We start from the raw sequence: 12044 nt of genomic DNA, 5'->3' as shown, positions 1-12044 counted from the left end.
TCCTGTTGGGCTGTAACACCGCCTGGTACGGCAACTGCTCCGCCCACAAACGTAAGGCTCTCCAGAGGGTAGTGAGGTCTGCACAACGCATCACCGGGGGAAAACTACCTGCTATCCAGGACACCTACACCACCCGATGTCACAGGAAGGCCAAAAAGATCATCAAGGACAACAACCACCTGAGCCACTGCCTGTTCACACCGCTATCATCCAGAAGGCGAGGTCAGTACAGGTGCATCAAAGCTGGGACCAAGAGACTGAAAAACATCTTCTATCTCAAGGCCATCAGACTGTTAAACAGCCATCACTAACATTGAGTAGCTGCTACCAACATACTGACTCAATCTCTAGCCACTTTAATAATTAAAAATTGGATGTAATAAATGTATCACTAGTCACTTTAACTTTAAACTATGCCACTTTATATAATGTTTACATACCCTACACTACTCATCTCATATGTATATACTGTACTCTATACCATCTACTGCATCTTGCCTATGCCGTTCGTCCATCGCTCATCCATATATATTTTTATGTACATATTCTTATTCATTCCTTTACACTAGTGTGTATAAGGTAGTTGTTGTGAAATTGTTAGATTACTTGTTAGATATTACTGCATGGTCGGAACTACAAGCACAAGCATTTCGCTACACTCACATTAACATCTGCTAACCATGTGTATGTGACAAATAAAATTAGATTTGATTTGAATATGTTATTTTTTTAAGCCATTTTGTCACAACTTTGGAAATATGCTTGGGGTCAATGTCCATTTGGAAGACCCATTTGCTTTAACTTCCTGACTGATGCCTAGAGATGTTGCCTCAATATATCCACATAATTTTCCTTCCTCGTGATGCCATCTATTTTGTGATGTGCACAAGTCCCTCCTGCAGCAAAGCACCCCACAACATGATGCTGCCACCCCCGTGCTTCACGGTTGGGATGGTGTTCTTCGGCTTGCAAGCCTCCCCCTTTTTCCTCCGAACATAACGATGGTCATTATGGCCAAACAGTTCTATATTTGTTTCATCAGTCCAGAGAACATTTCTCCAAAAAGTACTATCTTTTTCTCCATGTGCAGTTGCAAACCGTAGTCTGGCTTTTTTATGGCGGTTTTGGAGCAGTGGCTTCTTTCTTGCTGAGCGGCCTTTCAGGTTATGTTGATATAGGACTCGTTTTACTGTGGATATAGATACTTTTGTACCCGTTTCCTCCAGCATCTTCACAAGGTCCTTTGTTGTTGTTCTGGGATTGATTTGCACTTTTCGCACCAAAGTACGTTCATCTCAAGTAGACAGAACGCATCTCCTTCCTGAGCGGTATGACGGCTGCGTGGTCCCATGGTGTTTATACTTGTGTACTATTGTTTGTACAGATGAACGTGGCACCTTCAGGCGTTTGGAAATTGCTCCCAAGGATGAACCAGACTTGTGGAGGTCTACAATTTTTTTCTGAGGTCTTGGCTGATTTCTTTTGATTTTCCCATGATGTCAAGCAAAGAGGCACTGAGTTTGAAGGTAGGCCTTGAAATACATCCACAGGTACACCTCCAATTGACTCAAATTGTGTCAATTAGCCAATCAGAAGCTCTAAAGCCATGACTGTAACGGGCGTCGTAAGGATTAGACCAAGGTGCAGCGGGAACGTGTATACTCATCTTCTTTATTAAATCAAAAGAAGGAAAAAGAAAATAAACACGTATACAAAACAACAAACGACACTAAACAGTCCTGTCAGGTGCACAGACACAAAACAGGAGACAACTACCCACAAACCCCCATAGCACAAACACCCCTATACATAGGACCTTCAATCAGAGGCAACGAGGAACAGCTGCCTCCAATTGAAGGTCAATCCAATGAACTAAACATAGAAATAGATAGACTAGACTGAACATAGAAATACACTAACATAGAACATAGACCAAAAAACCCCGGAACACATAAAACAAACACCACTCTTACATAAGTACTTAGCCCAACAAACCCCGAACCACATAAAACAAACACCCCCTGCCACGTCCTGACCAAACTACAATATTAACAAATAAATCCTTTACTGGTCAGGACGTGACAATGACATAATTTTCTGGAATTTTGAAGCTGATTAAAGGCACAGTCAACTTTGTGTATGTAAACTTCTAACCCACTGGAATTGTGATACAGTGAGTTATAAGTGAAATAATTTGTCTGTAAACAATTGCTGGAAAAATTACTTGTGTCATACACAAAGTAGATGTCCTAACTGACTTGCCAAAACTATAGTTTGTTAAAAATAATTTTTTGGTGTGTTTGAAAAATGAGTTTTAATGACTCCAACCTAAACTTCTGACTTCAACTGTATCTAGCTGTCCGATAACACCTTCTGATGGAATGGCTTGTCCTGCACTTTGTTAAAACCCAGTATGCATTGAGTGAATGTTGAAAAAGATATTGGTTTCTTTAAAAACATAGCAATGTGAATACGAAGAGGACTCAGACCACAAAATAGCTGAAGTGAACTGGCAAAATAGTTCAAATGCAAATGCAAGGGCTGAGTGAATACAAAGATTACTGAGTTCGTTTGCCTTTATAATCCCAGAGTTCACTTTAAAGAGGACTGAAATGGGTTCTTCTAAAGAGGTATAAGTGAAAGATATACAGAGTGTACAAAACATTGCACCCCGTTTTGCCCTTAGAACAGCCTGCATTCGTCGGGGCATGGACTACAAGGTGTCAAAAGCGTTCCACAGGGATGCTGGCCCATGTTGACTCCAATGCTTCCCACAGTTGTGTCAAGTTGGCTGGATGTAATTTGGGTGGTGGACCATTCTTGATACACACGGAAAACTGTTGAGCGTGAAAACCCCAGCAGCGTTGCAGTTCTTGACACACTCAAACCGGTGTGCCTGCTACCATAACCCGTTCAAAGGCACTTCCATCCATGTCTCAAGGCTTAAAAATCCTTCTAGGCAGTATTTTCACGGCCGGATGAAAAACGTACCCAATTTTAACCGGTTACTACTTTGGGCCAGAAACTAGAATATGCATATTATTCGTAGATTTGAATAGAAAACACTCTGAAGTTTCTAAAACTGTTTGAATGGTGTCTGTGAGTATAACAGAACTCAAATGGCAGGCAAAAACCTGAGAAAAATACAACCAGGAAATGAAAAATCTGGTGCCTGTAGGTTTTTCAAGTCATTGCCAATCGAACACACAGTGACTAAGGATTCATTTTGCACTTCCTAAGGCTTCCACTAGATGTCAACAGTCTTTAGAAAGTCGTTTGAGGCGTCTATGATGAACAGAGACCGATTGAGAAGGCTGGGAAGTTGGTGACCCAGGGAAGGATGTCAGTTCATTGGCACGCATTCACGCGAGAGGTAGGTCTGTTCCAAAACGTTTTTCAAGACACTGGAATGGTCCGGTTGGAATATTACTAAATCTTCACGTTATAAAGGCCCTAAAGATTGATGCTATACAACGTTTGACATGTTTGAACGAACGTAAATAGATTTTTTTTTAACTTTTCGTCGTGACATTTTCCTACATTTTGAGTAGCTTACTGAACGCGCACACAACATGGAGTTGTTTGGACATAAGTTATGAACTTTATCGAACAAAACAACATTTGTTGTGGACCTGGGATTCATGGAAGTGCCTTCTGATGAAGATTATTAAAGGTAAGTGAATATTTCTAATGCTATTTATGCATTTAGATGACTCCAAAATGGCGGCTATCTGTATTGCGTAGTGTATTTTTCTTGGGGGAAATACATTTTCTGGACGTCATGCGCCAATGTAAAATGCTGTTTTTGAATATAAATATGAACTTGATAGAACAAAAAATGCATATATTGTCTAAAATAACCTCTCTAGGGTAGGTGGGACGAAATCGTCCCAACTACGTAACAGCCAGTGGAATCCTGTGGCGCGTTATTCAAATACCTTAAAAATGCTATTACAATTTCTCAAACATATGACTATTTTACACCATTTTAAAGACAAGACTCTCGTTAATCTAACCACACTGTCCGAAAGCAAAACATTAGATTATGTCAGCAGAGTACCCAGCCAGAAATAATCAGACACCCATTTTTCAAGGTAGCATATAATGGTAGCATATAATGTCACATAAATCTTTATATCAAAAACCAGCATATCAGCATATCAAAAACCAGCTTTTTACATTAGCATGTGACGTTCAGAACTAGCATACCCCCCGCAAACTTCCGGTGAATTTACTAAATTACTCACGATAAACGTTCACAAAAAACATAACAATTATTTTAAGAATTATAGATACAGAACTCCTCTATGCACTCGCCATGTCCGATTTTAAAATAGCTTTTCGGTGAAAGCACATTTTGCAATATTCTAAGTAGATAGCCCGGCATCACAGGGCTAGCTATTTAGACACCCAGCAAGTTTAGCCTTCACCAAAGTCAGATTTACTATAAGAAAAATGTTATTACCTTTGCTGTTCTTCGTCAGAATGCACTCCCAGGACTTCTACTTCAATAACAAATGTTGGTTTGGTCCCAAATAATCTATAGTTATGTTCAAATATCCTCTGTTTTGTTCGTGCATTCAAGACACTATCCGAAGTGTAAAGAAGGGTGATGCGCACGACGCATTTCGTGACAAAACAATTCTAAATATTCCATTACCGTACTTCGAAGCATGTCAACCGCTGTTTAAAATCAATTTTTATGCCATTTTTCTCGTAAAAAAGCGATAATATTCCGACCGGGAAAGCGTGTTTACGTTCAAAGAGAGAGAAAGTAAAAGCATGGGATCCCCTCGTGCACGAGCCTCAGTCTGATGGCTCTCTGATCAACCACCATCCAAACGCGCTAAAGTTTTTCAGCCAGCGGCTGGAATTACATCATTCAGCTTTTTCCCGGGTTCTGAGAGCCTATGGGAGCCGTAGGAAGGGTCACGTTACAGCAAAGATCCTAAATGTTCAATAAACAGAGCCAAGAAGCCCAAGGAATGGTCAGAGAGGGTACTTCCTGTTTGGAATCTTCTCAGGTTTTTGCCTGCCATATGAGTTCTGTTATACTCACAGACACCATTCAAACAGTTTTAGAAACTTTAGGGTGTTTTCTATCCAAAGCTAATAATTATATGCATATTCTAGTTTCTGGGAAGGAGAAGTAACCAGATTAAATCGGGTACGTTTTTTATCCAGCCGTGCAAATACTGCCCCCTATCCCCAACAGGATAATGTCCTAGGAGTGTCATCTGATGAAGATTGCCAAAGGTTAGTGCATAATTTTAGCTGGTTTTCTGCTTTTGGTGACGCCTGTCCTTGCATTGAAAATGGCTGTGTGTAATTTTTTGTCTATGTACTGTCCTAACATAATCTAACTTCATGCTTTCGCCGTAAAGCCTCTTGAAATCGGACAATGTGGTTGGATTAAGGAGATGTTTATCTTTCAAATGGTGTAAAATAGTTGATTGTTTGAGAAATGGAAATTATTCGATTTTTGCTGTTTTGAATCTTGTCAAGCAATCCCATTACCGGGATGAGAATGGGAAGGGGTCCCATAGAGGTTAACCTGTCTCCTCCCCTTCATCTAAACTGATTGAAGTGGATTTAACAAATTACATCAATAAGGGATCATAGCTTCCACCTGGATTCCCTTGGTCAGTCTACGTCATTGAAAGAGCAGGTGTTCCTAATGTTGTAACGGCTGTCGTCGGGAATAGAGGACCAAAACGCAGCAGGAATGTGGATGCTCATCTTGTTATTTATTTTAAATAAAGAGAACACCAAAATAACAAAACAAAGAACGCACGAACAACAAAACAGTCTTGTCACGCTCACACAGGCAAAACAAGAAACAATCTCCCACAACACCAAACCAAACAATTACCCATATATAGGACTCTCAATCAGAGGCAACGAGAAACCACCTGCCTCCAATTGAGAGTCCAACCCCCCATCAACCTAAACATAGAAATACAACAAACCAGAAAGAACATAGAAATACAAAACATAGAACATATACCAAAACCCGGAAATAATAAATCAAACACCCTACTACATACACCACCATCCCGAAACACATAAACAAAATACCCTCTGCCACGTCCTGACCAAACTACAATAGCAAATACTTCCTAATCTGGTCAGGACGTGACAAATGTTTTGTATACTCAGTGTACATCTCACCCTCTCACCGTCCCCTGATGCTGACACAGGATACACCATCTACAGTTGGGTTAGGGCACCGACACACTGGAATTTGGAAAATGTTTGTTAAAAAAAACGAAATTAAAAAAAGACTAAAATCACCAGGAATTCACCAAAACATGAATTTAATTTAGGAAATCTGTTCACCAACTATTCCCCCAAAATAAAAAAAAGAGACATACGTGATCGTGTCTCAATGTTATCAAGGTATGAAACTATTGTTATTTTCATATACAATCTCTTTTTTGGGCTCATTTATGGTCAATTTGCAGTGTACAAATGATTATAACTACTGTATGTTCCGGCTCCCCGACCATCCACTCTGACAAAAATCACCTACCGCTGTCATATGATTTAAGTTATTAATCAATCTCTATCTCTCTCTCTCTAGGGTCGGACTACCACATTTAGGGCCCCGGGCACCTAGCTCCAGGGGGAACCCCAACCCCCCCCCCCCAAAAAGGGAAGCAGATTATTTTAGTAAAACAACTAACTTCCTGCATTTTAACACATTTTGCCATGGGGCAGAGATATTTGTTTCCTTCAGTTGTATGATGTTATTCTACTCATTTTGTTTTGAGGCTGTGAGAATTTAGCAGTTTTAAAGCTAATTTCCTGCAATTGTGCACATTTTGCCATGGGGCAGAGAGAAACATGCTGTTTTATTGTTAATCTCATGCTATTCTTCACATTTTGTGATAAGGCTGAGAGAAGAATTTAGCTAACTTCCTGCATTTTAACACATTTTGCTATGGGAAGAGAGACTTTTTTTGCAGTTTTATGATGCTATTTTACACATTTTGTTATGAGGCTGAGAGAATTCTGCAATTTTAAAGCTTAATTCCTGCTCTTTTACACTTTTTGCCATGTGGCTGAGAAAAAAAACGTGATGTTTTAAAGCCAATTTCCTGCAATTCTACACATTTTGCCATTGCTTATGACGTGTTCATATGCATTCTCTCTCCACATAGATATCCTCCCTGTATCTCTGAGAAGTGAGAGGGTATTAAACCTCTTCCAGGGTATACCCCTTAACTGCAGGAGCCGCATTGTCTCCTGATCCCTACCTGCTTTCAATGAATTTTACACAAGTCCCATTAGTTCACTCACACCATTACAATTTTACCATTAAAGGTAATGTAGGTTAAGCAACTAATGTAGGTTCATAGCCTCAGGTGGGACAATACAGTTGCATTGTATTTCTAACTCTCACATAGACAAGTGTAACCGATGTGAAATGGCTAGCTAGTTAGCGGGGTGCGCGCTAACAGTGTTTCAATCGGTGACGTCACTCGCTCTGAGACCTTGAAGTAGTTGTTCCCCTTGCTCTGCAAGGGCCGCGGCTTTTGTGGAGCGATGGGTAACGATGCTTCGAGGGTGTCTGTTGTCGATGTGTGCAGAGGGTCCCTGGTTCGAGCCCAGGTAGGGGCGAGGAGAGGGACGGAAGCTAAAGCCCACACTGATAATTTAGTGACATGTCAAATGTCAACACACACAGACGCCATGATTCAGAATTATAATCTCTCAGACTAGAGGTTCTCTTGCATTCCAGAAGATGCAAGTGACATTGTCTATCATCATACAGTACAGCCAGGACTGATATACTATCTCAGGGATGGGCAACTTTGTAGGCTTAAGCCACAATTATTATATATATTTTTTCCAGTCTTACGGTTGAGAGTTCAAATAGCAGTTTTTTCCCCTCCCCATGGCAAAATGAGTAGAATTGCATGAATACAAAATACCCAAGAAAATGTATTCGCTTAGGGTTCCCAAACGGCTAGGGCCGGCTCTGACTGCCTCTGTGGGTATGTATGTGGGTACGCAGACCCTCAAGCCCTCATGATGACTTCACATTTTTTATGGCCCCCACCCCTATCAAAGTCACTACTATGGTAGAGCACTGTGAAATCAGCACATACTTCTCACTCACCTGTACCATGCATGTGTCCCGTGTTGTAGCCACTGTATCCATAAAAACAGGTGAAGCAGTTCCTGCGCTGGTAGCGGTATCTGCCAAGCCTGTTATTAGCTCCCCAACTAGGGCTTAACTGACTCCAAAAGCCCACTAGAACCACCATAAACCAACCTATGGAAGCCATGGTCTAAACAGCACTGAAAGTAAGAGATAAGTATCTACAAAGAACTAAGATAACTACGATGTGTAGATAGATAGAGCTTGTACCATGCTGTCAATAGCATCTTTTCCAAAGGAGGTATGATCACCGCACCAGTTGAGTCATTTTCTTTGGTATTTCAGGCAGCATTCCCCCCTTTTTCTCTTTCTCTCTCCCTCTAACTCTCTCTCTCAGCTTTGACAAACATGTTTTATGTGATTCTCTTTTGCTTGGGGGCTCCTCCCTCTCTCCCTCTCTCCCTCTCTCCCTCTCTCCGAAGACAGGTCCACTCTCCTGCTCCTTTGTTCCTCCCTCCTTCTTCCCTCCTCCCTGCCCTCTCAGGTACAGTGACAGAGACACAGTTGTACAGAGGAACTCTAACAACTGGACCGCACAGCAACATTCACTGAGATGACATCACACCAGAAAAGCCAAGCACTGTCACACCTTTCCCTCTTTCCTGTAACTCCTAATGCCATAGAGAAACGTATTGTAAATCCCACTGATTTCATGGCAACAAAAATTGGAGAGCTTGAGTAGGCCTGCGGCTACTCTACATGTAACTGGGATTTCGACAGCTAGCTGGCTCGTCATGAAAATGCAATAAAAGATGGAGGAAAATATGGAAATATTACAGCAGAGGTCAACATATTATCTTCACCAAAAGGGATCACCATGGAGACATTAACCTGCCAATAAAGGATAGAGGGAGGGGGGTGGGGGGGGAGTAGGAGGGAGATAGAAAGAAACTGCTATTTTGGTTTTACAGCTTGTCCAGCAAGCAGAATTGAGGACATGTGAATGGAAGTGATTACTGAAGAGAGAGCAGAAAGGAAGTCAACAGTAACAGCATGCCCACCTCATCTCACATCCCATTGGGGATAAGACAGAAAACCATTATCACACGGTTACTTTTAAATTCTCAAACATTGGGCCTGGGGCTTTGTTTATCCCCGTTCACAACTCTCCCCACACAAATAACAAAATAAGGTAATAATATTTCCAGAGTGATGAACGACACAGTCCAAAAGAGTTCCCAAGATGTTGAATTAAACCACAATAAAAGTCTCTCTCCCTATCCTTGGCCACCTGCTGCCTTATATATCACAACTTTATCCAAAGTATTACACAGAGCTCACCAGACAGAGTTCAACCCCCCTAGAGTGAATTGAAGTGACATAACAAAAGAATCCCCATAAAAATCCTCAGTTTAAGCTAGAGATATCAGGTTATGCATTGGATGTGTCTCAATTCACCGCATCTGCCAGTGTTATGGAAAGGGGAGACTCTCATGAACACCATGGTGTTCTCTGTTTTGCTCTACGACCATCTGAAGTCGGTACCGTCGACGTGCCAACTTTTGTCTGTAGCGTCTGAACCGTTTGGGCTAAAGCTAATGTGACCCCACTGTGGAAAGGGGAGATTCAATCAAACTGGGAACTGGACAAAACCTCCAGGCAACCATTTCGTGACGTCCCAGGATGTCCTAACGACTCGTTATTGTTTGCAGGTAACTATTGCAGATTATATGTTTAAAACTAGGGCCTACAGATTAATTCAGGTCTTTTTTTTATCTGTGTGTGTGTGTGTGTGTGTGTGTGTGTGTGTGTGTGTGTGTGTGTGTGTGTGTGTGTGTGTGTTTGTGTGTGTTTGTGCGTGCGTGCGTGTGTGTGTGTGCATGACTGTGCATGTGGTCATTTCAATGTGTGCTTGTGAGTGTCTCTATGTATGAGTATTCCTGTATGATGTGCATGAGTTCGTTTGTGTCATAATTGGCAGTGAGTGGTGGTATGTGCATCAAATTGAGGGAAGTAGTACATAAAAACATTGATTATTACACTTACAGTTCAACATTTACTGGCAAGTTATTACATTTACCATGTTTATTACATAAAAAAATTGAAAAGTTTTTACAAATAGAAAAAGTATTACATTTTCCGGTGTTATTACATGTACCATTGTTGCAGGCCTTTAAAGGAGAACGAGAGAAAGAGAGCAGAACAGAGGGAGGATTTGGGGGGAGTAATATGCGAAGAGACAGAGCTAAGGGAATCAACGCCTCGCTTCTGTCACCAGGACTGTCAGGAATACAAGGAGAGAAAAGTGACCTGTTGGATATAGTCTAGCGTCCATCCATGCTACTAGCATACTGATGGACTGCGCATCAATGGTACTGATACAAGGGCTCCAGGCTAGAAAAGGCATGATTACTTACTGCTAATGGACCTGTAATGCCTTCCCAGTGTATTAAAGTCTTCAGAGTAACCCTTACATTGCACTCTGTGAGAGAGCACCGACTCGGTTCATTAATGGGCCATCTGAAGAGCCCATATTGCGACTGTTGGTTGCTTAGTTTCAGTCTCCCATGTAGTAAAAGTAGCAACAGGGGAAACCAAGAGCCACAGAAGGGAGCTATCCAAGAGACACAGAAGGGAGCTTCCAAAGCACTAACCACTGGAACATTCTCATAAGAACACACACAAAGAACACATCTATTACAAGACACTCATCTGACCAAAAAACTATAGTAGCTACCCCTGAAGGACATTACGTTTGTCAAGGACAAGACACTACACTACCTACACTACACTAACTCAACACGGACACTTCCTGACATAAATCAAGACGTCAATGCCATTTTGGACATGAAAGGAATTGTGGGAATTGCGAGGGCTGTTTTTTGATGTAATCAATCATCGACTGCTGTGCTTGGATGGGAGCAGCGAGAGAATGGCCAACTTCAGCTGAGTGAGGGAAATTATAGGTAATAGCGTGCTCAAGTGATGTGCCAGGCAAGCCATATGTGAGCTCATCTATAGAATAACAAATCCCAAAGTACACGGCTGCATGTACAGTAGGAGACTTATAGAAGAACATTGGAACTAAACGGCAATTTTACAGGCTGTTCATTACCGGGAAATGACTAGCTTTTAGGATGTGGACTATGTCCCAGATAGCAGACAAATCTGGGTCAGTTAAGGCAATTAACAGAAAGTTAATTATGGTTCGAGTGCGGCCAAGTGGGATTGAAAAGTTCATACATTTGTTGAAGATGGCAGTTTTCAGGAGTGTGTTTGATTTGAAAAGAAGTGTGTCCTGGATGAAGGCAGTTGACATCTTCAACCTCATAAGGATCCGCCCCTTTTTTTAATTTTCACCTAAAATGACATACCCAAATCTAACTGCCTGTAGCTCAGGCATTGAAGAAAGGATATGCAAATTGTTGATACCATTTGAAAGGAAACACTTTGAAGTTTGTGGAAATGTGAAATGAATGTAGGAGAATATAACACAATCGATCTGGTAAAATAAAATACAAAGAAAAAAAACAACATTTTTTTGTATTTTTTTTTGTACCATCGTCTTTGAAATGCAAGAGAAAGGCCAAAATGTATTATTCAGCCCGTTGCAATTTAGATTTTGGCCACTAGATGGCAGCAGTGTATGTGGAAAGTTTTAGACTGATCCAATGAACCATTGCATTTCTGTTCAAAATGTTGTATCAAGACTGCCCGAATATGCCTAATTGGTTTATTAATAACTTTTCAAGTTCATAACTGTGCACTCTCCTCAAACAATAACATGGTATTCTTTCACTGAAATAGCAACGTAAATTGGACAGTGCAGTTAGAGTAACAAGAATTTAAGCTTTCTGCCAATATCAGATATGTATATGTCCTGGGAAATGTTCTTGTTACTTACAACATCATCACGTTAGCCTACGTTAGCTCAACT

General features: G+C 41.0%; 1 protein-coding gene across 1 annotated transcript in view; it reads right to left on the bottom strand.

Moving 5' to 3' along the window:
- The window catches only part of LOC115166011 (multiple epidermal growth factor-like domains protein 6), an 81784-nt gene extending 73308 nt beyond the window's left edge, over nt 1–8476 (bottom strand). Inside the window, exons 1-2 of the mRNA XM_029719611.1 lie at nt 8378–8476; nt 8126–8297 (exon numbers count right to left, since the gene is read on the bottom strand). Of these exons, the coding sequence (XP_029575471.1) occupies nt 8126–8297; nt 8378–8380 (175 nt within the window). The 5' untranslated portion in view covers nt 8381–8476. The remainder of the gene's footprint in view (nt 1–8125; nt 8298–8377) is intronic.
- Between the last annotated feature and the right edge of the window lie 3568 nt (nt 8477–12044).

Source organism: Salmo trutta, chromosome 28 (assembly GCF_901001165.1).
Source record: "Salmo trutta chromosome 28, fSalTru1.1, whole genome shotgun sequence".
NCBI classification, from domain to species: Eukaryota; Metazoa; Chordata; class Actinopteri; order Salmoniformes; family Salmonidae; genus Salmo; species Salmo trutta.
This window is presented reverse-complemented; position numbering and strand designations above follow the sequence as displayed.